This window comes from Herpailurus yagouaroundi, unplaced genomic scaffold (genome assembly GCF_014898765.1).
Source record: "Herpailurus yagouaroundi ecotype Mexico unplaced genomic scaffold, PumYag 28, whole genome shotgun sequence".
In the NCBI taxonomy this organism is placed as follows: domain Eukaryota; kingdom Metazoa; phylum Chordata; class Mammalia; order Carnivora; family Felidae; genus Herpailurus; species Herpailurus yagouaroundi.
Window position 1 is genome coordinate 113,026,441 of NW_024412376.1, and position 24,648 is coordinate 113,051,088.

Sequence of the window (24,648 nt, forward strand, 5' to 3'; positions counted from 1 at the left end):
TTGTCAAGATGTCAGTTCTCTCAGAACTCATCTAAAGCTTCAACAAAATCCACATCAGAACTCTAGAGGATTTTTCTGTAAATAATGTGCTGATTCTAAAACTTATACTGAAAGGCAGTGAAACTAGATTGGTCCAAACGATTTTGAAAAAGCAGAATTGGATTCATACCTTCTGATTTCAAGAATTACGGTAAGTCTACAGTAATCAAGATAGCATGGTATTGGCAAAAGGGTAGGAATATACCTCAGTGGAAATTGGCCCACAAAAATATGGTCAATTGATTTTTTTTCTTTTTACAAAGGTGCAAAGGCTATTTGATTAAGAAAAGATTATCTTTTTTTAACTAGTGATGCTAGAACAATTACATAAATGCAAATAAAATTAATTTCGCCCTTAAAAATGAATTTCAAATGAGTCATAGATATAATGTAAAACATAAAACCTAGGACACTTCTTGAAGAAAATATAGGAAGAAAAATCTTTGTGCAGGCAAAGAGGTTAGGCAAAATGAATATTTATATAGTTTAATAAGTAATTGCCAAAAAGTGGAAACAATCCTAATACATTTTATTTTTTCTAAGTTTGTTTGTTTGTTTGTTTGTTTATTTTGAGCAGGGGGAGGGGCAGAAAGAGAGGGAGAGACAGAGAATCCCAAGCAGGCCCTGCCATGTCAGCACAGAGTCCTATGTGCAGCTCAAACTCATGAACCATGAGAACTGAAGCTGAAGTCAGACATTTAACCAACCCTGGGGATGGGGGTTAGGCACCTCAACCCTAATACATTTAAATTGTTGGGTGGATAAACAGACTAGTTCTTCCATACAGTGAAATACTACTCAGCAATAAAAGAATAAGCTAGTAATACACACACTTGTGCGAATCTAGACATTATGATGAGTGAGAGTAATGAGCCTCAAAAGTTTCCATTTTGTGATTCCATTTACATGACCTTTTGGAGAATGGAAAACAGATCAGTAGTTGCCAGGGATTGTGGGTGAAAAGAAGGAAGGGATGACAAAGAAAATTAGGGCATTTCTTTGAGGTGACAGAACTTTCTGTATTTTTATTCTAGTGGTGGTTGTCAAAACTCATAGGACCATACACCCAAAAAGTGAATTTTATTGCATGTAAATTAAATTTTTTAAAAAGAAAGATGTACAGCCCCTGTACATAAGACACTTCACTCTCGAATTTATTTACTTAATTCACAGTTTCTGCCATACTAAAACCTCCAACAGGGCCATACTTGATTCTTAACACTAAGAATTTCTAGCCCAAGGATTTGAGCTATCCTTTTCTTAACAGCTCCGAGATCTGTGTGGGAGAGCTTGAGCTAACTCAATTATTAGAGAATATGTGAAAAGAGTTGTTCAGCCAGATCCAGCTGACCACCAGCATCAGATGTGTGAATGATGCCAACTTGAAACATACAGCCCCAGGCAGGCCACCAGCTAATTACCATTGTGTAAGTGACAGCAAGTGAGACTAGCGAAGAACTGCCCAGCTGAATCCAATCCAAATTGCCAAAGCACAGAATTGTGAATAAAATGGTTACTGACTTAACTACCATATTTTAGGGTAGTTTGTTACACAGTATTAGATAACTGACATGAAGCAATTATATCACAATCCCCGCCACCCTAAACATTTTTTTTCAGTTTTAGAGATCATACAGGAAATCCTTTGGTCTCTGGAAAAAAAAAATCATATTAGTAGTTAATTCTTAAAATCTCTACAAATGGTGTTTTCCTGCATTAAGGGTAATAAATTATTCTAGCCATATCTATAGTAATATGTTCTTCCTTTGTAGTTCTATTTTAAGACATGTTCAGAAATTAGTATACAGAGGAGGTCAAAGATGAGAGTAAGAGAGCTGAAGGAACCAATAACCTATAGAGGACAGAGAGAGACTAAGGCGGGGCAGGGGGATGGGGGGGGGCATGGTGGCTGCTTTTAAATATTTGATGGACTTTTTAAAACCCTGAGTTGTTTCAAAGCCAGAAATTGGATTAATATGTAGAAATTAAAGGAAGAAATGTTTCTGATTCAATATCAAGGAAGTATTCTCTAACATGAGAGTTGATCAAAAGTGAAGTGTACTGCCTCAAAAATCAGTGAGATGACCATCATGAGGAATTTTCAAACAAGCTGAATGGTCACATCTTAGAAATATTTTCTGTACTGGGTATGCAGGTTATTTCTATACAGAGTGAGACACTGTACTAGATAATTTTCCTAAATTTCCTTCAGGTTCTGAGTTTCTTTAATTATTTGGCATCACAGGAATCATCACTATGTTTGCCACCTTGGACTTTAAACTTACTGGCTTTTGATATTTAACCAGACTTTCCGGATATGCCCCGATGCAGGCAGCCAAACAAAGTTGTTTTTCCTCATAATCTGTAGGAATGGGGACTTCCTTTGATAACTGAATCCAAACAAGCTGGAGATATTTTCTCTCCCCTGCCCACAGCTTTTGTCAAATGACCATGTGTACCAGGAATTGTTTCAAAGGACAGAGAGAAAGGTTCACCTTCAGCCCCCTCCTGACCTGCTAAATCTGGACTGCAAACAGGGCCAGTTTCATGGTCATGAGAACTATACAATTGCAATGGGTCCCATTCTTGGTTTAATGATCTGTTATCACTGCTTTGAAATTTTTAATAGTTTATGAACAAGGGGACCCACAAATTCTGTAGCCAGTCCTGACTACAATTTTTATCTATAGTTCCTCACCACCCACTCCTTCCTTGTTATTTTAGACTGACTCCTGTCTTTAGGTGGAATAGGCCTCTCTCTCAAGTCCTCTACTGCCTAATGGCCAATTCCCTTAGCCTCTCCTTAATCATCATACATTTTAATCTGACTAGAGTATCTGATATTGTTGACAGATCATACTTTTAAATTCTCTGTTTGGTTTCCATGACTCTATGGAAACCATAGAGCATGGTTTTCTTCTTATCTCTGAACTTGTTTGATAAAGCCAAGTAGAATAATGGATGAAATTAGTAGTCACATTACATGCCTTTGGGCTTTTCTCTCTCTAGAATGGGCCAATACTCTATCCACTAGGATATATTGGTACTCCCTTTTTTCCCACAGGGTTAGTGACAAAATGGCATCCAGATCGATAAATTTAAAGGCTGAACTACATTCCTACCTGGCTGGTATTACAAATCATATACGGTGGGTGAGAGTGGGGGCAGGGGGTTATTGTTTTGTTTTGCTTTCCTTGACACAGCAATGAAGTGAAGAACATACCAAGGCGTTCATCAGTTGAATATATAAATGGTCGTAAATTTCCTCGGGTCTCCTTCATGAAATAATCAACGACGCTGAACAGGTTTGGGAGCGTTACCTGTTTAAAGAAAGTGAGAGTAGGCTCAGTGTCATCTGTGTAAAGATAGAGTAAGAGAAAGCTCGCGTGAAATTTAATGAAGACTACTGTGAATTTCCTGATCTCTAGAAAAACACATCAATACCTCACTTCAATGAGGTATTGAATGAATGGCCAAGGTTTAACTACCCATGCATTGTATTTCTCTTTTATAATATCTAATTCCCTGTTGAGAAATTTCCCTTTTCCCATTTGGATACATTTTGGTGGACAATAATTTGGTATGCTGCTTTTCCCAGTTACCAGATAAGAATGTGACTCAGGCTAGGCCAGAAATTTGAACTTGAGTAGAGGAACAAGAAAGGAGAGTAGATTCCTAATTAGATGGTTGTTACTACAGTTGACCCTTGAACAACAGGGGGTTAGGAATGCCAACCCCATGCACTCAAAATTCCATGTTATAATTTTTGATTCCTCCCAGAATTAAACACTAATACCCTACTGTTGACCAGAAGCCTTACCAATAACATAGTTAACACATACTTAGTATATTATATGTATTATATACTGTATTCTTCCAGTGAAGTAAGCCAGAGAAAAGGAAATGTTATTAAGAAAATCACAAGAAAAATATATCTACCGTACTACTCTTTATTTAAAAAAAAAAAAAAATCCACATGTAGGTGGACCCAGGCGCTTCAAACCCATGTTGTTCAAGGGTCAACCATACAAGTAACTGCTTCCTAGTCCCTGAAGGTCTTCCAGCTTTCCAGTCATTTTATATGCTTCCTATGGGGGCGCCTGGGTGGCGCAGTCGGTTGAGTGTCCGACTTCAACCAGGTCACGATCTCGCGGTCCGTGAGTTCGAGCCCCACGTCGGGCTCTGGGCTGATGTCTCAGAGCCTGGAGCCTGTTTCCGATTCTGTGTCTCCCTCTCTCTCTGCCCCTCCCCCGTTCATGCTCTGTCTCTCTCTGTCCCAAAAATAAATAAACGTTGAAAAAAAAAATTTATATGCTTCCTATGTTCTTAAATAAATCCTTTTTTGCTTAAGTTACTTATTTGGTTTCTTCCATTTGAAAACAAAGAACAGTTAAAGCTGGAAAATTTAGCACTTTAATATCTCACTGGAACAGGATCATTTACTTGACTAAGAGTAGCTGAAAAGTGTTGCCACCCCCAAGCTAATATTTTTACTTCTTTTCCTATAATTTATTTATTTTTTATAATTTACATCCAAGTTAGTTAGCACAAGGTGCAACAATGATTTCAGGAGCAGATTCCTTAAGCCCCTTTCCCATTTAGCCCATCGTCCCTCCCACAACCCCTCTGGTAACCCTCTGTTTGTTCTCCATATTTATGAGTCTCTTATGTTTTGTCCCCCTCCCTGTTTTTATATTATTTTTGCTTTCCTTCCCTTATGTTCATCTGTTTTGTCTCTTAAAGTCCTCATATGAGTGAAGTCATATGATATTTGTCTTTCTTTGACTAATTTCACTTAGCATAATACCCTCCAGTTCCATCCATGTAGTTGCAAATGGCAAGATTTCATTCTTGTTGATTGCCAAGTAATACCCCATTGTGTGTGTGTGTGTGTACACACACACACACACACACACACCACATCTTCTTTATCCATTCATCCATTGACAGTCAGGCTCTTTCCATATTTTTGCTATTATTGATAGTGCTGCTATAAACACTGGGGTGCATGTGCCCCTTTGAAACAGCACACCTGTATCCCTTGAATAAATACCTAGTAGTTATTGTTGTAGGTTGTAGGATAGTTCTATTTTTAATTTTTTAAGGCACCTCCATACTGTTTTCCAGAGTGGCTACACCATTTTGCATTTCCACCAACAGTGCAAAAGAGATCCTCTTTCTCAGCATCCTCATCAACATCTGTTGTTGCCTGAGTTGTTAATGTTAGCCATTCTGACAGGTGTGAGGTGATATCTCAATGTGGTTTTGATTTGTATTTCCCAGATGATGAGTGATGTTGACAAGCTAATATTTTTATAAAAGTAGGGGCGCCTGGGTGGCACAGTCGGTTAAGCGTCCAACTTCAGCCAGGTCACGATCTCGCGGTCCGTGAGTTCAAGCCCCGCGTCAGGCTCTGGGCTGATGGCTCAGAGCCTGGAGCCTGTTTCCGATTCTGTGTCTCCCTCTCTCTCTGCCCCTCCCACGTTCATGCTCTGTCTCTCTCTGTCCCCCAAAAAATAAATAAACGTTGAAAAAAAAAAAAGTAAAATCAGGTTAAGCCTGAATATCCCTGGTAACCTTGAAAAAGAAAAAGAATTCATAGAATGACAATCTGGTTGAGGGGTAGTGTTAGGGAGTGTGGAAGGTGAAAGAACAATCCAGGGGATTGTTCAGGCTAATTATGGATAAACAAGCCCCAGTTCACCAGTCACAGAGGTACATTCTCATTCCTGATTGCTTCCAGTCAGTTGGTATTTGGGTTATCCCTGAGCAATCTAGTTCTTTGTTTCCTTCATTAGAATTTTTTGAAAAAGCCCTGGCAGTCATGGATGTGAGAACTGAGAAGCTTTGAGAGACATTTATGGCAAAGATGTAAGTGGGATGTACAAATCGGCAGCTTCTCTCCTTTTGGCAAAGGTCACCACTGCATGCAAAGAATTATGGTCTAAACATTAATAATTCAACCATACAGGGGCGCCTGGGTGGCTCAGTCACTTAAGCGTCCGACTTCGGCCCAGGTCAGGATCCCATGGCTCCTGCGCTCGAGCCACACATCAGTTTCTCTGCTGTCAGTGCACAGCCAGCTTTGGATCCTCTGTCCCCCTCTCTCTGCCCCTCCCCTGCTCACGCTCTCTCTCTTTCAAAAATAAACATTAAAAAAAAATTCAACCATACTGTCCCTTTCTCTATTTGATTAACACAGTGGGCCTAGAGAGGCAGAGGCATTAAGAAGAACTTAATTTTAGAGAAGTTAAAATAAGTATCTTCAAGACTCATCAGTTCCATTTATGTCATATCACTTTTCAGGTCCGATCTTCCCTGCCACCGCAGCCTAAGATCCCACAACTATATTCCCTTTTCTGGCATCCGGGACCATAGCCACATTACTACATTTTCATTGGTTGAGATGAATGTAAATGCCAGTTTTCTAACATCTATAACAGGCATTACCTCAAGGTAATGGTGAAGATGAAATTAAATGGTATCCGGGTGGGGTGGAGGGCGCCTGGATGGCTCAGTCTGTTAAGTGTCCAACTTCAGCTCAGTTCATTATCTCATGGCTCGTGGGTTCCAGCCCCATGTCAGGCTCTGTGCTGACAGCTCAGAGCCTGGAGCCTGCTTCGGACTCTGTGTCTCCCTCTCTCTCTGTCCCTCCCCTGCTTTCACTCAGTCTCTCCCTCTCTCACAAAAATAAACAAACATTAAAATTAATTAATTAAATGGTATCGGTAAAGTACTTAGCTCTCTAATACAGTGGCTTTGTGATTCTGATATTATATCATTAGCCCCATGGTAAGTTGGTTGGGATAACAGAGGGGCTGCAGATCAAGAGCAAACCATTTCTTCATGATTATGTTGCTATTATGACAGGCATTTCTGAACTTCTGCATGATGGGTATAAGAGGACTAGGCACGCACAGAATTTTTCCCTTTAGAAATAAGTGCATTGAAATATATATAGTTGGAGGATGTACAACAGATGTTTAACAAAAAAATATTCTCTCCCTGAAGCAACTCTATTGATAAAGAGTGCAGAGAAAAGTAGAAAGAATTCTTAGCAGATTATCTTCTACTGTGCCACATCCCCCTGCGCTTATACCTCACTTCTTACCCTGACATTTGCCACGTTCAGGCCTCCTTAACATGGCTGTTTTTCACCAGCACTATGTTCCTAGGCAAGGGGTCTACTTTTCTACCTTTCTTTGAATTCTATAAGGTAGATTTAGGGAAAAGCAGAAGAAAATTCATCAAAAACAAGGAAATAGCTACTTACAGGTTTTTCCAGTTCAATGGTATAGTTTTTTCCTACACTCATCACTTTGTAGTGCTTGATTCTTGGCATGCTAAAATGAAAAAAAAAAAATATGTTACTCTCCATTTGAGTATATTACTGGATCAAATCAAACTAAAGGGAGTATAAAATATCACCTGTACGGTAAAACCTATGTATCCATTCCCATAGTTAGGAGAAAAAAAAAGGTTTTATTTTATTATTTACCTGGTTCTGTATGTTTCTTTTGGGGGGTTATATGCTAGGGATATAGGAAACCTGAGTCATTGAGTGGGTGAATGAATAACTAAAAAAAAAAAAAAAAAAAAAGGAATCAACAGAAAATCTTTCAGGCTCTGAAATCATTTTTTAATGCTAATAATTTACAAAGCAGGCAACATTATAAGATCCTATGTAGGCACATACAAATCAAACATATATCCTCTATAATAAAAGGGAAGTAGAAAAAATTGCTGAAAGCAAATTACTTTCTACCCCACCTTATCGCTATCCTAGCAGAAATCCCTGAATGGCTGTTCTTCCTGCTAGCTCACATACCACTCTGGATATCCACTAACTTCAGGAATGACTTAGAGACAGGGAAAATGCTCAGTATTAGGTACTATACGAATGTAGGAGACAATGTAAGTACAGCAGAGGAATCATAATGCGATTCCTCTTCTGTGGTCACATAGCACTCTAAATTACTACCACCCCAAACACATGGTATTTTACTGACTAGAATTGCTTAAGAACAAGAAGCACAGAATAGAAATTCACCTTTGTCTTCCAGCATTAGGCACACGATAAATATTTATGAAACTGAAGTTTTGAAATATTGCAAGCTCATCTTAAAGTGCTATTTGATAGAATTAATTTATATTGAGAGAAGCCAGTAGGTTTGCCTTGAATTCCCTTGATTCATATGACAATGTCACAACCAGGACTTCTTCTAATGTTGAAAAGTTAAAAGCATTTATTACACTGCCATTTGCTTGAAAGAGAAACTAATTCAACATCACACAGAAGCAGTCTAAAAGCTGTCTACCAGGTTAAGTTTGTTAGCAGGGCCTCCCTCCTTCTTTCTTCTTTTTTTTTTTTATTTTTTAAAGTTTATTCATTTATTTTAAGAGAGAGTACAAGCAGGGTAGGGGCAGAGAAAGGGGAGAGAGAGAATCCTAAGCAGGCTCCATGCTATTAGCATGTGGGGCTTGAACTCACGAACCGTGAGATCAGGACCCCAGTGGAAATCAAGAGTCAGACACCCAACTGGGCCACCCGGGAGCCCCTCCCCACTTCTTCCTAATCAACCCTCTCTCCATTTCCAGGTCACATGTCTCTAGGACTGAAGTACACTTCTTTTTAAGGGACTTTTTCCTCATCTACTACTATATGCAAATATGCAAATATTCATTCTCTCAATTGAATATCACATTGGAAAATAGCTAATACTTTTATTCCAGTGGCTTATTGTAGAGCTTTACTTTTAAACCATTGCATAAAGCCTAACAAACCCTCTCCCCTTTGAAAAAAATTAAAATTAAAAAGTATTCTTTATTGCTGAACTTTCAGGAATCAGTAACAGACTGGTGAAGGAAACATTTTTGGACAGAGGTACCTTCTTTTGGGGTGGTTGATTCTAGCTTTATTTTTATCTCTACATGAAGAGATCTTTATAATCATATAGTTACTTTTGAAAACTCTCACCCATTCCAATTAGAATTCCTGTGTTCCTAAAAATTCCTGTATTATTCCTTGGAATAACTGATAGAAAACTTGAAGGGCATGATCTTTATAACAAGAAAGTTTAGGTTCACATTGTGATTCTATTGTGTAAGCTCTCACCCTTCATGTTTTCATCTATAAAACGGACATGGAAATGCCATTCCTTACAGGGCTATTGTAAGTTATTGTCTGAGAAGTCCTTAGTACAACGTCTGGCACATTTAGACATATAGTAAATCATAACTATTTTTGATACTTTTTAAATTTATCATTTTAACTTAGTTGTTTCTGCAAGGCTCAACTGCTTCATTTGTAAAACATGAAAAAAGAAAAAAACTGTTCGTTTTTATTGTTCCTGAAGGAAATGCTTGTCAAGCACCCAACACAGCACCCACAAATTGGGACAATGATTGTTGTTATTAATAATAGCCACTATATCATCATCATCATCATCATCATCATCATCATTATTCATGACAAAACTGTGGGAGGAAGGGTAGCAAAGATGAGCAGTGTCTCTTGGAGCTTTTGACTAGAAGGACTAAATTCTGAAGCAGAAAGTTAGGAAAAAAAAATTCCATTGAAGTCATTTAGGGTTTGAGTCTCATTTTAGACTTTTGTTTTTCTTTCATACTTTGTTTTGTTTCTCCAAAAAAATCAAGACCGAGGAAAAAACAAGATTGATAAAATGTGCTATATTGATGTTTCCTGACAATGACCTCAAAAAAGAAGGAACCTGTCTTTTAACAAGTGTGTGGCTTAAATGTGGTATAAGTACTTGTTTTTTACTTCTGACCCCAATTTTTTACAGGAGTTAATTTGGGGTCAATATTTTCTGTTTCCTTGGCTAATGGATCTCCAAAGTGTGTTTACTACTAGCTTGCCATGTAGTCATAACAATTTTAAGAAAACAAAGCCGAACCACTAAGTTTGTCGTAAGAACAGCTCTACGTCTTATGAATTCACACACCACTGGGCTGGCTAAAGGTGGATGGTATTTTGTATCAAGAGAGGAGTCACCTGATACTTTGACACTGAATGACTTTTGCTTCTTCCGGAGAAGAATCAATCTACCCTCCCACAACTGGTTTGTTAACAGATGGAGATAATTTTACTTTCAAGTACTGCTTTGTAAACCAGCCTGTCCTTTTCAGCCAGTGTTTTGCCAGATACACTCAACTTAAACTTGCATACCTGCATATTTCTCCTATAACCTATAAGACAATAAATTGGTTTTGTGGGTTGTTAGTCACCTATGTTCAGGTGCTTCCTAATCATCTAAATTTTTGCATTAAGCTTTACATTAAATCTTTACATTAAGCTCTACAGTCTAACAAGCTAACATTCTACTACTCTCTACAAGTGCTATCCTCTGTTAAACAGAAGATAGAAATCAGGCACTCTGAAAGTTCTATTTTGAGGCATTAGGCAATGCACAGAACAGTCGCTAACATCATAGATATTTCTGACTCATAAGGAAAACTGGTACAACAACAGTTCAAATTTTTCTTATCCATTTCCAACCACAAACTATTTCCCTGAGCCTAAGTGAGCATATAGTGACTGTAGCATTAGAATGCTCTACTTTGACCATTCCCCTCACTCTTTCTAAATATGAACTTTGGCGGGGGGGGGGGGGGGGGGAGAGGAGGAAATGTTATGTTTTTAGGACCATCAGCTGTACAAAGGCATGGATTTCTATATGAATTCAAACTGGAAATAAGTTTACTAAAATTAGAATTATGTAAGTTTGATATGAACTCCTTTGCCAGACAGGAGTTTAAATACAGACAAATATAAGTAAAAACTATGACATGAAGTTCATATCCTAAGTATAGAAACATATTGCATTTGGTCACAAACCACACCTACAGCAGAAAACACTGTTATATCTTGGGAGGCCTGGGTGGCTCAGTCGGTTAAGCGTCCAGCTCTTGATTTTGGCTCAGGTCATGATCTCACAGTTCATGGGGTCAAGCTGTGTGTTGGGCTCTCTGCCCTGACCTCAAAACTTGCTTGAGATTCTCTCTCTTCTCTCTCTCTGCCCCTCCACTGCTTGTGCTCTGTCTCTCTTAAAATAAATAAATAAACTTTAGGGGTGCCTGGGTGGCCAGACTTGATCTTGGCTCAGGTCATGATCCCACAGTTTGTGGGTTCAAGCTCCGTGTCAGGCTCTGCACTGATAGCTCAGAGCCTGCTTAGAATTCTCTCTCTCCCTTTCTCTCTGCTCCTCCCCCACTCATTCTCTCTTTCTCTCTCAAAATAAATAAACATTTTTTAAAAGCTTTACAAAAACAGACACATAGACCGATGGAATAGAATACAGAACCCAGAACTGGACCCACAAATATATGGACAACTAATCTTCAACAAAATAGGAAAGAGTATCCAATGGAAAAAAGATAGTCTCTTTAGCAAATGATGCTGGGAAAACTGGACAGCAACATGCATAAGAATGAACCTGGGCCACTTTCTTATACCATAGACAAAAATGAATTCAAAATGGATGAAAGAATTAAATGTGAGACAGGAAACCATCAAAATCCTAGAAGAAAACAGGCAACAACTTTTTTGACCTCAGCTGCAGCAACTTCTTACTTGACATGTCTCCAAAGGCAAGGGAAATAAAAGCAAAAATGAACTATTAGGACCTCATCAAGATAAAAAGCTTTTGCACTGCAAAGGAAACAATCAACAAAACTAACAGACAACCAACAGAATGGGAGAAGATATTTGCAAATGATAAAGGGCTAGTATCTAAAATCTATAAAGAACTTATCAAACTCAACACCCAAAAAACAAACAATCCGGTGAAGAAATGACAGAAGATATGAAGAGACACTTTTCCAAAGAAGACATCCAAATGGCCTACAGACACATGAAAAATACTCAACATCACTTATCACCGGAGAAATACAAATCAAAACTACATTGAGATACCACCTCACACCAGTCAGAGTTGCTAAAATTAACAGCTCAGGAAACAGATGTTGGCGAGGGTGTGGAGAAAGGGGAACCCTCTTGCATTGTTGGTGGGAATGCAAGCTGGTACAGCCACTCTGGAAAACAGTGTGGAGTTTCCTCGGAAAATTAAAGATTGAATTACCCTACAACCCAGCAATAGCATTACTAGGAATTTATCCAAATGATACAGGAGTGCTGATTCAGAGGGGCACATGTACCCCAATGTTATATAGCAGCACTATCAACAATAGCCAAATTATAGAAAGAGCCCAAATGTCCATCAACTGATGAATGGATAAAAAAGATGTGGTATATATATATACAATGGAATACTATTTGACAATGAAAAATAATGAAATCATGCCATTTGCAACAACATGGATGGAATTGGAGGATATTATGCTAAGTGAAATAAGTCGGAGAAAGATAGATATCATATGTTTTCACTCATATGTGGAAGTTAAGAAATTTAACAGAAGACCATTGGGGAAGGGAAAGAAAAAAATATATATAGTTACAAACAGAGAGGGAGGCAAACCATAAAAGACTTTTAAATACAGAGAACAGGGGCGCCTGGGTGGCGCAGTCGGTTAAGCGTCCGACTTCAGCCAGGTCACGATCTCGCGGTCCGTGAGTTCGAGCCCCGCGTCGGGCTCTGGGCTGATGGCTCGGAGCCTGGAGCCTGTTTCCGATTCTGTGTCTCCCTCTCTCTCTGCTCCTCCCCCGTTCATGCTCTGTCTCTCTCTGTCCCAAAAATAAATAAAAACGTTGAAAAAAAAATTTTAAAAAATAAATAAATAAATAAATACAGAGAACAAACTTAGGGTGGAAGGGAGTGGGGGGGGCAGGGAAAATGTGTGATGGGCATTGAGGAGGGTATTAATTAGGATAAGCACTGGGTGTTGTATGTAAACAATGAATCATGGGAATCTACTACTCCCGAAGCCAAAAGCACACCGTATACACTGTATTTTAGCTAACTTGACAATAAATTATATTTAAAAAATAATAATAAATAAATAAAAACAAAAGAAACAAAAAAATTAAAAAGCTTCAAAAAATAAACTTAGAAAGAAAAAAAGAAAACACTTATTTCTGATAGCTCACATGTATGGAAAATGCAATGCAAAAGTTGGGGTAATCTAGACCACCTTAAAGAGACCAGGCTGCTTTGTGCAGGAAACATACAGTCTTTAGAGTCATTAGGTCTCCGGACTTTGTTCTTTTTATACAGAATAATAACACAGCGTTCGCATACTGATGGATCAAACACTCAATCCAACCAAGAATAAAATGAAGGAAGAAAAGCTAATCACTCTCTTGTGTGATTTAGCTTTCAAGCAATTAAATTTCTTTTTTTAGAAAATCTGAGAAATAGATTTTAATTCAGTTTTATATGCTCTTCATTTTTAAAGCGAAAGTAAATTAGTTAAAAGCATTCTGTACTCTATGTGATATTCAATTGCCCAAACCCTGAAAAAGGACAAGTTTCTTGACCAAGATTTACTCAACAGAAAAATTCACTTTTCTCCCAGGGACACTTCTAAGCCCCCCTATATTTAATGGCAGTCAATTTTTATTTCTTCTGGATTTGTTTCAAAATAATCAATTAAATTATAAATCAAATAAATTAAAATTGACTAATCTGTGATATTCTACCATATTAGTTGAAAATACATCAACCCCGGGGCACCTGGGTGGCTCAGTCACTTAAGCCTCTGACTCTTGATCTCAGCTCAGGTCATGATCTCAAGGTTCTTGAGTTCGAGCCCCACATCAGGCTCTGTGTTGATGGTGCAGAGCCTGCTTAGGGTCTTCTCTATCCCTTTCTCTGACCCTCCCCTGCTTGTGCTCTCTCTCTAAATGAAATATAAATAAACTAAAAAAAAAAAATTAAATAAAATACATCAACCCCAAGTGTCAGGCATTATAATAAAAAATAATGAAGCCACAAGAACATTAAGTTAACATAGATATTCATTGTGGAAAATGACACACGCACGGAGTCTCTTCACACACAGAACCAGGATCTGATCTGCCATCTATCATTCTTGCCATCTATTCGGTGCACATGGCTGAAGTATAAAGACAAGTCCCTGTTTATATGGAGTAATTGGCAAGTGATGAAGCTGATTGGGCCATGGCTCACTGTAACTATTTTCTCTTTACTGCCTTTATTCACGGTCAGTCTCTTCATATTTAATATTTACAGTGGGCTGGTAGATAATGTTACAGCTAAAATAGTTGATGGAATATTTTCCCCACAAAGAATAATACATTCAAGAATCAAAGTTCTGTTTATATTTTTATATGAAAGATAATTACTTATTGAACATTTTCATTTAGGATAAAAATCTGTATTTTAGGGGCGCCTGGGTGGCGCAGTCGGTTGGGCGTCCGACTTCAGCCAGGTCACGATCTCGCGGTCCGTGAGTTCGAGCCCCGCGTCGGGCTCTGGGCTGATGGCTCAGAGCCTGGAGCCTGTTTCCGATTCTGTGTCTCCCTCTCTCTCTGCCCCTCCCCCGCTCATGCTCTGTCTCTGTCCCCAAAATAAATAAACGTTGAAAAAAAAATTAAAAAAAAAAATCTGTATTTTAATTTCACTATCATTTATTAAAGTGTTAACTAACCTAGAGTACCTATTGAAATGTGAGATTTCATGGACCCTGAGAGCTGGAGTGGACCTTCGAAGATCCAACCACCTTAGCTACATGGAAAAATCAACTTCTGTATGTGTTACTGATCTCATCAAAGGTAAGCCACTTTACCAGAAAGAAATTATTCACCTTTCCAACAGACTCCTAAGCAGTCCTTCTTATAGATGTCAGATTATTGTCACGTCTTCATTCATCACGGTCTAGTGACCTCTCATGTCATTCAGAGTATATAACCCAGGTCAGGTCCCTACAATGACCTGTAGGGTTTAGAGTAATTGGTCCCCACCCCCACCTCTGGAATCTCATCTACCACTGTTTCCTTGTTGGCATCACCAAGCAGCCTCTTTCTGTTTTTGAACAAACCCAGACTTCTGCCTCTGGGCACATGCACTTGCTACCGGGAATGCTCTTGTCCCAGACCTGGGCAAGGTTTGTTCCCTCACTTCCTTCAGGCCCCTGCTTAATTAAATGTCAGTTAATAAAGTAGGCCTTCTCTGACCACTCTGTATGAAAACAACAATAGCAATAAGAAAACGTTTCTCTATATATCGTCTCTGACAGTTCCCATCTCCCTCATCCTCTTTTATTTTACTTCTATAGACCTTATTACCATATATATGACTTTTTAGTTATGCTATTTATTTATAGTCCATGTTTCCTTACAAGAATGTAAACTCCTTAAACCAGGGATGATGTTTTGTTCACTACTCCATCCTCAGTACCTAACATATTACTTGGCCATCTAGTAGTTGTTCAATAAATATTTGTTGAAATGAATGAACAATAGAACTATACTCAAGATCAAAGTAATTTGTCCATTCTTCTTCTTCCCTGCAGTAAATATTAGCCTTGGCTCAGTCTTTAGCATTGTTTCTATAACATTCTCTCTCTATTCTTGTGTTTCTATCTTTAGCCCCAACAAAACACACAGCAGCTGCTGATCTTGTGTGACTTTGCCTTTTAAAGTGATACCGTGCTTTTAACAATTCCATATATATTTTTTTTTAATTAAACATACTCTATCCCCTGCCGGATAGTGATGGAATAGTTTTTGCTGTCACTACCAGGCCTCAGGATCATATTTCCCAAAGAAGGGTTCTTCTCAAGCATCTCGATTGCTTCTTTCCGGGACACCGCATAAAAACATCTATAAAGGTGAGATGAAAAACAGGATTTTTTTAACTGATGAAGATCATTACTTGAAAAAGATGCTTCCAAAATAACTCTAAGAGCTGTAGTTATTAATTTTTCTTAATTTAATTCCCAGTTTTATTACTACAATTACAATGATATAATTACTGTTATTACAAGCCTGGGGCACTATTAAGCACACTTATGCTTAATTAAGGTCTTTCTTCCCTTATCCCTCCAAACCTCTTTCTTTAACCAAAGAGGATCTGAAAAGTTACCTACTGGTCAGTATGTAATCACCATTACCATTTGAAAATCTAAAATAAGAATTAATAGTATATCTCCAGTTCATAATCTCAGTTTATAATAAGCTCTTGGATAAATAATACTGGTTGGTGGTTTCTCTTCAGGGATACAAAACATTTCTTTTTTTTTTTTTCAACGTTTATTTATTTTTGGGACAGAGAGAGACAGAGCATGAACGGGGGAGGGGCAGAGAGAGAGGGAGACACAGAATCGGAAACAGGCTCCAGGCTCTGAGCCATCAGCCCAGAGCCTGACGCAGGGCTCGAACTCACGGACAGTGAGATCGTGACCTGGCTGAAGTCGGACGCTTAACCGACTGCGCCACCCAGGCGCCCCGATACAAAACATTTCTATAGATGGTTCTCTTCTATGGTCTCTGTTTTAAATAACTGATATTTAAGGGCATATCTGAATCTACTCCTTTTAGTATAATATGGCTTTCCAATGGCATTGATGCTATTTTAATGCATAAATCTTTAAGAAAGCACTTCTCATTTTTATAATAAATTTTGTAGTCAATGAAAAGTCTGGGTTTTTTCAACAGAGAAAAATATGGCAAGATATGCAATTACCCAAAAGGTTAACAGTGAATATCTCTGTGTGGTGGGAAAAAGAATGGTTTTAATATTCTTTTTATCTATTTGTAAAAATACATATTACTTGTTTTATTGAGGAAAAAAGAAAAAGAGGCAGTTTGTGTGACTTTTAACCTATCGGTCCTTCAAATGTCACTGGTTTCAGCTGAGAGTGATGGTAGGCAGGTGTCAGCACTTATAGTACAGCTAGACTGTACAGAGCAGAACCTGATGTCGCAGGTGGTACCAGCGTAAGTTTCCCTGACAAGAAGACCTCGACTTCAGGAGGAAAGGGATCCCAATCTTAGCCACACTTTTCAGCAATATAAGAGTGAAAAATAAGGATGTTGCTGGATTCAGCCTGTCTGTGCCTCTTCATTTTCCCACCAACACCTTCTACACTGTTCACAGGGCTTTCCTCAAAGTACAAGCTCAATCAGTACTCACTGATTAGACAACGGAATAGAACATTCAGATACTTGAAACTCTTTGGTCTAATTTTCTGACAGAAAAACAGTCAACCATGGAGTTGCATGGTTAAAAAAAAAACCCAACATCTTTTCCTTCCTTCTACATAGCAGTTTTTATTTAGGGTTGAGCTTTGGAAAGAATATCTATTTGGTCTAAAGGTGTGGGTGGAAGGGGATTTCCTGTGCGGTAAAACCTGCATTTTGAATTTTGGTGATCATGACATAGAAGAGGAAATGTGGCATCTACTCCGAGATCTAATGTTCACCCGCAAGACAGTTTACTATCCCTGGTTTAATGAGGTCAATGGCTCACTCTCCTTGATAATTAGAAATTAATATTAACAATCTAATAAACAAACTAGAGTTTGTGGTACACTTACACTGGCATAGGGTTCAGTACATCCACATAATCTTCAGTAGGTTCCTGCTCCTTTTCTATAGCTGAACTCGGTATCCGCTCTGTCTCAATCCTCCTCCTTTTCTCTCTCTCTAGGACTTCTTGCAGTCGAATTACTTGCCCAGGAAGGAGTGACACGTGTAGGGGAACTGACAGCTGAAACCAGTTAAGTCAGTAGGCAAACAAGAAAACAGAGTAACTAAGTGATTTCAGCAAAGAGGATACCGCTGTGGTCCTAAGGAGCTTCAGTTATCTGACATGGATGGAGAGGATCATGAATAGAGGATCTTGGTGTCTTAAAACTGCCTTCAAGGTGCACCTGGGTGACTCAGTCAGTTCAGTGGCTGACTTCGACCCAGATCATGATCATGCAGTTTGTGAGATCGAGCCCCACATTGGGCTGTGTGCTGACAGCTCAGATCCTGGAGTCTGCTTTGGATTCTGTGTCTCCCTCTCTCTCTACCCCTCCCCCATTCATTCTCTGTCTCTGTCTCTTAAAAATAGACATAAGAAAAAAAAAAACTGCCTTCAAGCCAACCACAAAGCTTTAACTTGCACAATGTGCCCAAACTTCTTCCTTCTTCCTAGAACTGTTCCTTTTGGCCTGGCACATAGCAAAGTCTACCCACCTTGCACTACAGGCTAATTCAAGTAACAACATATCTCTCATTTTTCATTCTGACCTCACTAGTTCTTGCTGCCAGTTAAGTCCCAAAGTACCAGTAAGGTGCTTTGCTGTCCCACAGCTAACCTGGAATTCGCTGCACCAGCCATATGGCAACATAGGGTTCAGATGGAACTATTCGTTAGATGACCGAGCATCTGTAGCCAGAGGTCTAGACTTCGGTGTATCTATGTGTGTATTTCAAATTTTCATTCACACATTAGGATTATGATACTGTTGTACTTAGTTTCTTTTAGCCTTCTCTAGAGATGTATTTTGGATTGAGTAACCTATACCCTCCTGATATTCGTACCCCTGATTTACATCTCCTTATGGCCTATTTACATGTGCTTATTAATTTCTATTGTTTATATCTTATATATGTGCATATATGTGTGTTTGTGAAGTTTGAAATAAAAACAGAATAAGGGTACACAATAAAAAATGATTAGAGACTTTTTCTGGATAACTTAGCTAAGCTAACTAATAATCAGTACAGTTATTTCCTTATATACCAATCCAGCAAATAAAATAATAGAATGAGGAGAAACTAATGAGGAAGGTACTGCTTATTAATTGCCTATTATGCCCCAAGCATTGTGCTATTGCAAATCCTCACAGCAATACTATAAGAGAGGTATGTTATCCCTACTCTACAAATAGGGAAAAAAAAAAAGGTTCAGGAGAAAGAAAAAGGTTCAGAAAAGTTAAATAACTAACAGGGTCACATAGCTAGAAAACTGTGGACTCAAACTCCAGTTTATTTAATTCAAAAGCAAAGTTTCTTTCTTTTTTATCTTTTCATTTCTTTTCTTTTCTTTTCTTTTCTTTCTTTTCCTTTCTTTCTTTCTTTCTTTCTTTCTTTCTTTCTTTCTTTCTTTCTTTTTTTTTTTTTTTTCTGCTCTTTCAACTACAGTCTATGTTTCTCGAACTTCTGGTAAAGCTGTCCTAACAACAGTATGGTGTGAATGTACACAGAGTGTTCAGGGAACCTAGTAAAAAACAAAATTCATACAGCACAAAATTTAAGATAACTGTTCTTCCCTTGGAAATTCACATGAATTTTATTTTGCATTCTGTAATATAATTATGTACATTTTAATTAAAATAATGCTTTTTATCCTTAACTTAAGGAAAAAAACTAAAAAACAATTTCTTTTTGCCAAAACATAATTAGTGTACCAGGTAGATGCACCCCAAGGCTTTCCAGTGGTTTTGGTATTCTCTTTGATACCTACTCATATACCCTTGGGATACTTGTATCCCAATATAAAAGTGTTGTGTCACACAAAGATGCTTTTTCACAACATCACTGGACTTCCCCATTGAGTTTCTTCCTCCACACAAGTCAAAATGTCTTTCACATCTTTAACTCGTCCAGTTTTCTAACCTCCTAAGACTTCCCTACATGGTAGCTGAACGTCCAACTTTCACCTGTTATTGGCTGATATAAAAAGCCAGCATCAGGGCACGTGGGTGGCTCAGTCAGTTAAGCATCTGACTCCTGGTTTTGGCTGAGGTCATGATCTCACAGTTCATGAGATTGAGCCCCACTTTGTGCTCTGTGCTTACAGAATGGAGCCTGCTTGGGATTCTCTCTCCACCCCCCTCTCTGCCCCTCCCCTGCTTGCACTGTCTCTCTCTCTTAAAATAAATAAGGAAACCTAAAAAAAACCCAGCATCCATCATCTCAGTAAAGTGCAGTGCTTATCTCATGTGACTGCAAAGCCTTTACTTAGGAACTCGCTTTGGATAGTCTGTACTTAACTGACTTCTTCTCTAAAAGTATCAGAGAACATGATCCTTCTTTGGGGGCTGGCTCTTAAAGTACCTAATGTTTATAAGACAGTTGCTACAGAAGCTTCACTTAAAATAATGGTAGACATCCTGCTGCAACTGTTAACTATAAGCAGATCTTACTATTTGTCTCTGAGAAGATGCCATGGGAGTTGAACAGGTAAGCATCCTTTTGTCTTAAGACTAACTACACAAATGTTTAAAGGTGAATATTCATTTTGATGGTCTTTCTGTTATATTATGTTATTCATAAAATTCATCTCAGCATTTTATAAATATGTATTAAATGAATAAGAAAGGAATTGGAAAGTATTTTAGATGATGCTATATAAGCTGTAACTATCAACATATACAAAGAACCATTGTGTCAAAAGACCAAAAAGTAGATCTCCCTGACCACCTGTTACTCTCTAGCTAGCACATGGCCTGGTTTATTTTCTTCATAACAGTTATCACAATTTTAAACTATTTTGTTTATTGCCTTTCTTCCTTTCCATCCACCTCATACAAATATAAATTTCATGAGTAAATGTACGGGTATATATCTGTCTTTTTCAATTCTTGTATCTTCACTTTACCCTTTTCACTCTGTATGGTTCATAGTCAGTGTCCAGTAAATATTTGTTGAATTAATGAATCAATCAAAAGTAATGTCCTTCCTACCTCTGTTACTGTAAGAATGAAGCCTCTCCACTCTTCCCCACTTTCTGCGTTTTCTGTCTGAAGATGAAAAAAAAAAAAAAACATAAAGAAGAAAAAACATAAGTGTGAACATTAACACTTTTATTAACTTCAGGTAATTTTAGAATTTCATATGATTGTTTCATAAGACTCCAAATGTGTAAGCTATCAAAACCCAGCAAGGTTGACAAAATGCATATCTTTCTATTGAAGCACGTTGTTTTAAAAAGTCAGTTGTAATTTTTAAAGCACTTTAAATTAGTTGAAAGGAAGAAACAATTCATTTTCCTTTTTGTTTAAGACAATGCATATGTTATGAAATTCCAAAACTATTTTCTTTTGTCAGAAGTATATAGCTTCAATCTATCTGCTTACCAAACAAGTAAAATCATACACATTTACTTTTAAAGAAGTAAATGTTATTCACTTATTTCTGCAATGTGTGAGTTAATGGTTGATCCACCCCACTGGTATTTAATATTAACTGGCTTTAAGTTTGCAACCAGGTAAGACCAATATAGTTAGTCCTTAAAAATTTCCAATTCTTAGCTCTAAGTCCTACTAATAGAGCCAACATTTATTAAGTATTTATAGGGGGCAGCTACTGTTCTAAGTACTTCACACATTAAATGATTTAATCTTTATGGTAATTCTGCAAAAGGTACTTTAAGAAATTTTTATTTTATAGATTTGCTCATTTAACATATTTATTGAGTACCTTAAGGGCTAGGCACTATTCTAGGTACTGGTTCACATCAGAGAACAAAATACTAATCCTTGTTCTGGAATTTTGGATCTAGTTATGGAATAATATATCATAAGTAGAATAGTAAGTAAATATTGTAGCGTCAGAAGGAAATAAATGGGAGAATAAAATGTAGAGCAGGGTAATTGAGAATTTCATTGAGAATGTCATTAGGGGCTAGGGGAGAGGAAAGGGTTGCAATTTTAATAAAATGGTCCAGGTAGTCTCAGTAAGAGAGATACATCTGAGTAAAGACTTACTTGTGGATGAAGAAACCAAGGCATAAAGGAGTTAAGTAACTTGCCTACAATTACACAGCTGATGAATAAAACAGCCAGAATTCAACCCCAGACATATGATTCCAATCTCGTGTTCTTTATCCACCATATCAGAATCATCTGGGAAGTTTGCTTAAAACAAAAAATCTGGGGCCCAGGGTTAGGGGTAGGGCCTAGATTTCCTAACTAGCGATTCCTAGTACAGTATTCCCCCTTATCTATGGGGATACATTCCAAGACCCCCAGTAGATGCCTGATATCGAAGATAGTACTAAACACTACATATACTATGTTTTTCCTGTACATACATGCCTATGATAAAGTTTAAATTATAAATCAGACACAGAGATTAACAACAGTAATGGAATAAAACAATTATCACAATATTCTTCAATAAAAGTTATGTGAATGTGGTCTTTTTCTCAAAATATCTTATTGTGCTGTACTCACCCTTCTTCCTGCAATGGTGCGAGATGATAAAATGCCTACATGATGACATGAAGTGAGGTGAATGACGTAGGCCTTGTGGTGGACCTTTTGATAAGGTCAGAAGGAGGACCATCTGCTTCCAGGCTGCAGTTGACCACGGTAACTGTAACCACTTTAAGGGGGGGAGGGGGACTACGGTACTGTAAAGATTCATGAGCAGTGCTTGCAAGGCCAACTCGAACAACTTCTTATTCAATTGCAACAATACATTTAACACTGTAATTGTTGGTTGACTTTAACTGGCTCGCTTTGAATGTCAATTCAAGAAAAACTTTTTTTCTGTGCAAGTGCTAGCTGTACAGTGATGAATTTAACAAACAAATTTCTGCTCGTGTGGGGCTTAGAGTTTTATGAGATTAATACCATCTTGCACAAACGGTGTATATCTAATACACAGTTCTTTTCTGAATTTTTCTATTGTAACAGTAATGTTCTTTATAGTTTTTTGTTTTCCTTTTCTAGCCCAGAATCCAGTCCAGGATCACACACTGCATGTAGCTGTCATACGCCACAGTTTCCAAAATTGGACACAGGTGTCTGGCCTTCCTTTGGCTTTTCTCACAGCGATATTTTTGAAGACTACTGTACAGGCCAATTGCCTTGCAAAATATCTCTCGATTTGTGAAATGTGGGTTTGTCTAATTCAGTAGTTCCAAACATGTATCATGTTGGACACGTCTCAGATTCATCTGGGAACTTGGTAAGTATCAACTCAAGAACAACTTCTTAAAAACACCAGGTGGGATCTCTGACTTTGTCAGAGGACAGAAGTGTATGGTTTCAGTGTGCTTGTATACTAAACAAGTGGACAGGCCCTTTCAAATCCCTATTTGGAAAACTGCAGTTTTTGGCAAGAGGCAAGAAATATGAACAAAGAATGAGACTTGGCAGGTCCTCTTATGATTCCTCTTTACCTCAGCTCAGTGGGTTGTGAAGAGGCGAGTGCTATTTATAACAACTTGTTTCCAACTAATTGCGTCTCCTCACTCACCTTCAGTTGCACTTCCTCTTTTGGTAAAACAAGGGTGAATTTTGCGCAATTCTTTTCGGTTGAATTCTGGTCAGTAAGGCATGTGAGGTCTATTATGTCTAACTTGTCAACATACTGCAAAGATAAGGAAAATCTCATTAAATTGTTTCATGGGTAACATACATTAGTTCTAGAAAGGAGGAACATAACTGATTTGGACCTTGCATGAAATCTTGGCTTTCAACTGGGCATCGCAAGCCTTCCGAACTCAGAAGGCATTTGGAGATGTATTCTGTGATGGTGTGCTGGACCTGGCCCACATGACTTTGCAAAAGCTGATTCTTTCATTTTTAGGAAGTTTGCAAGCCAGTCACTAAACACAGCTGTTAAAAATTAAATTATATAAACATACAATTATATTAAAAACAAAGGTAACTAAAATTCAAAACTCATTATTTTCTAATTATATTACTACATTGTATTTGCTATGCCCTTGAGGTTATTTACATCCTCATTTCTGTTTGAGGGAAATACTATCTAACAGTGTATTACCATACCTTTCTTCCCAATTCAGGAAAGTCACACTGATAGTTTAAAATCAGCTGTGGTGGGAGTATTTACACCTTGGAAATTGGTAAACCTTACAAATTAGGGCTTGATTTATTGTTTTGTTAATTGTCCTAGGAGCCAGCAATTTTTTTTCTGCAAAAGCTAGATAGTAAATGTCTCAGGTTTGCAGAACACACAGAGTCTCTGTTGCAAATTCTTATTGTTTTCATACAACACTTTGAAAATGTAAAAAACATTCTTAGCTCATAGACTGTACAAAATCAGGCCAGTGGCTAGATTTGGGTCAAGGGCCACAGTTTGCTGGGCTCTGGGTAGCAAAGTGAGGGGTAAAATATTAATAAAGCAGATAAAATGTTAAAGTTTCTTGTGTTTGAAACTTTTTCATTGTGAACAGAACAAAAAAAAATTGAGAAAATATTGTCCCATGATTCAGAAATTATCATGTTGTTTAGCAAAGAACTTACCCATGTCATTATCAAAATAGGTGAAGTTCTAACATACATGATTATTGCTTTGCTTTCCTCTTATCATTAATGTAAACAAAAATATCAGTCGACATTCATATCAAATGTCACATTTAGTGACAAATTTATTAGGGAAACAGCAGATTGGAAGACAACTGCATTTGTCAAATCATGATTGAATTGCAATTTTAGTTGCCTGTGGATCCAAGTTCAGAAAGATCAATGAAAGTATCTGTGAGAATCAATTACCTATATGGAAACTATAATAAAAAATATTGTAGGGGCGCCTGGGTGGCTCAGTCAGTTAAATGTCTGACTTCGGGCGCCTGGGTGGCGCAGTCAGTTAAGCGTCCGACTTCAGCCAGGTCACGATCTCGCGGTCCGTGAGTTCGAGCCCCGCGTCGGGCTTTGGGCTGATGGCTCAGAGCCTGGAGCCTGTTTCCGATTCTGTGTCTC

The 24,648-nt window shown here is 38.0% G+C and overlaps 1 protein-coding gene across 2 annotated transcripts in view; it reads right to left on the reverse strand.

Annotated features, from left to right (window-relative positions):
* Nucleotides 1-1,037: 1,037 nt before the first annotated feature.
* Nucleotides 1,038-24,648, reverse strand: part of STAP1 (signal transducing adaptor family member 1) — a 47,585-nt gene continuing 23,974 nt past the window's right edge. Inside the window, exons 5-11 of one of the 2 annotated variants that reach the window (XM_040482195.1) lie at nucleotides 23,180-23,293; nucleotides 20,659-20,715; nucleotides 17,518-17,690; nucleotides 15,674-15,802; nucleotides 7,313-7,382; nucleotides 3,263-3,359; nucleotides 1,038-1,691 (exon numbers count right to left, since the gene is read on the reverse strand). In XM_040482195.1, coding sequence (XP_040338129.1) covers nucleotides 1,669-1,691; nucleotides 3,263-3,359; nucleotides 7,313-7,382; nucleotides 15,674-15,802; nucleotides 17,518-17,690; nucleotides 20,659-20,715; nucleotides 23,180-23,293 — 663 coding nt within the window. In that variant the 3' untranslated portion in view covers nucleotides 1,038-1,668. Of the gene's footprint in view, nucleotides 1,692-3,161; nucleotides 3,360-7,312; nucleotides 7,383-15,673; nucleotides 15,803-17,517; nucleotides 17,691-20,658; nucleotides 20,716-23,179; nucleotides 23,294-24,648 lie in introns of both variants that reach the window. The other variant, XM_040482186.1, reaches the window with a different exon arrangement.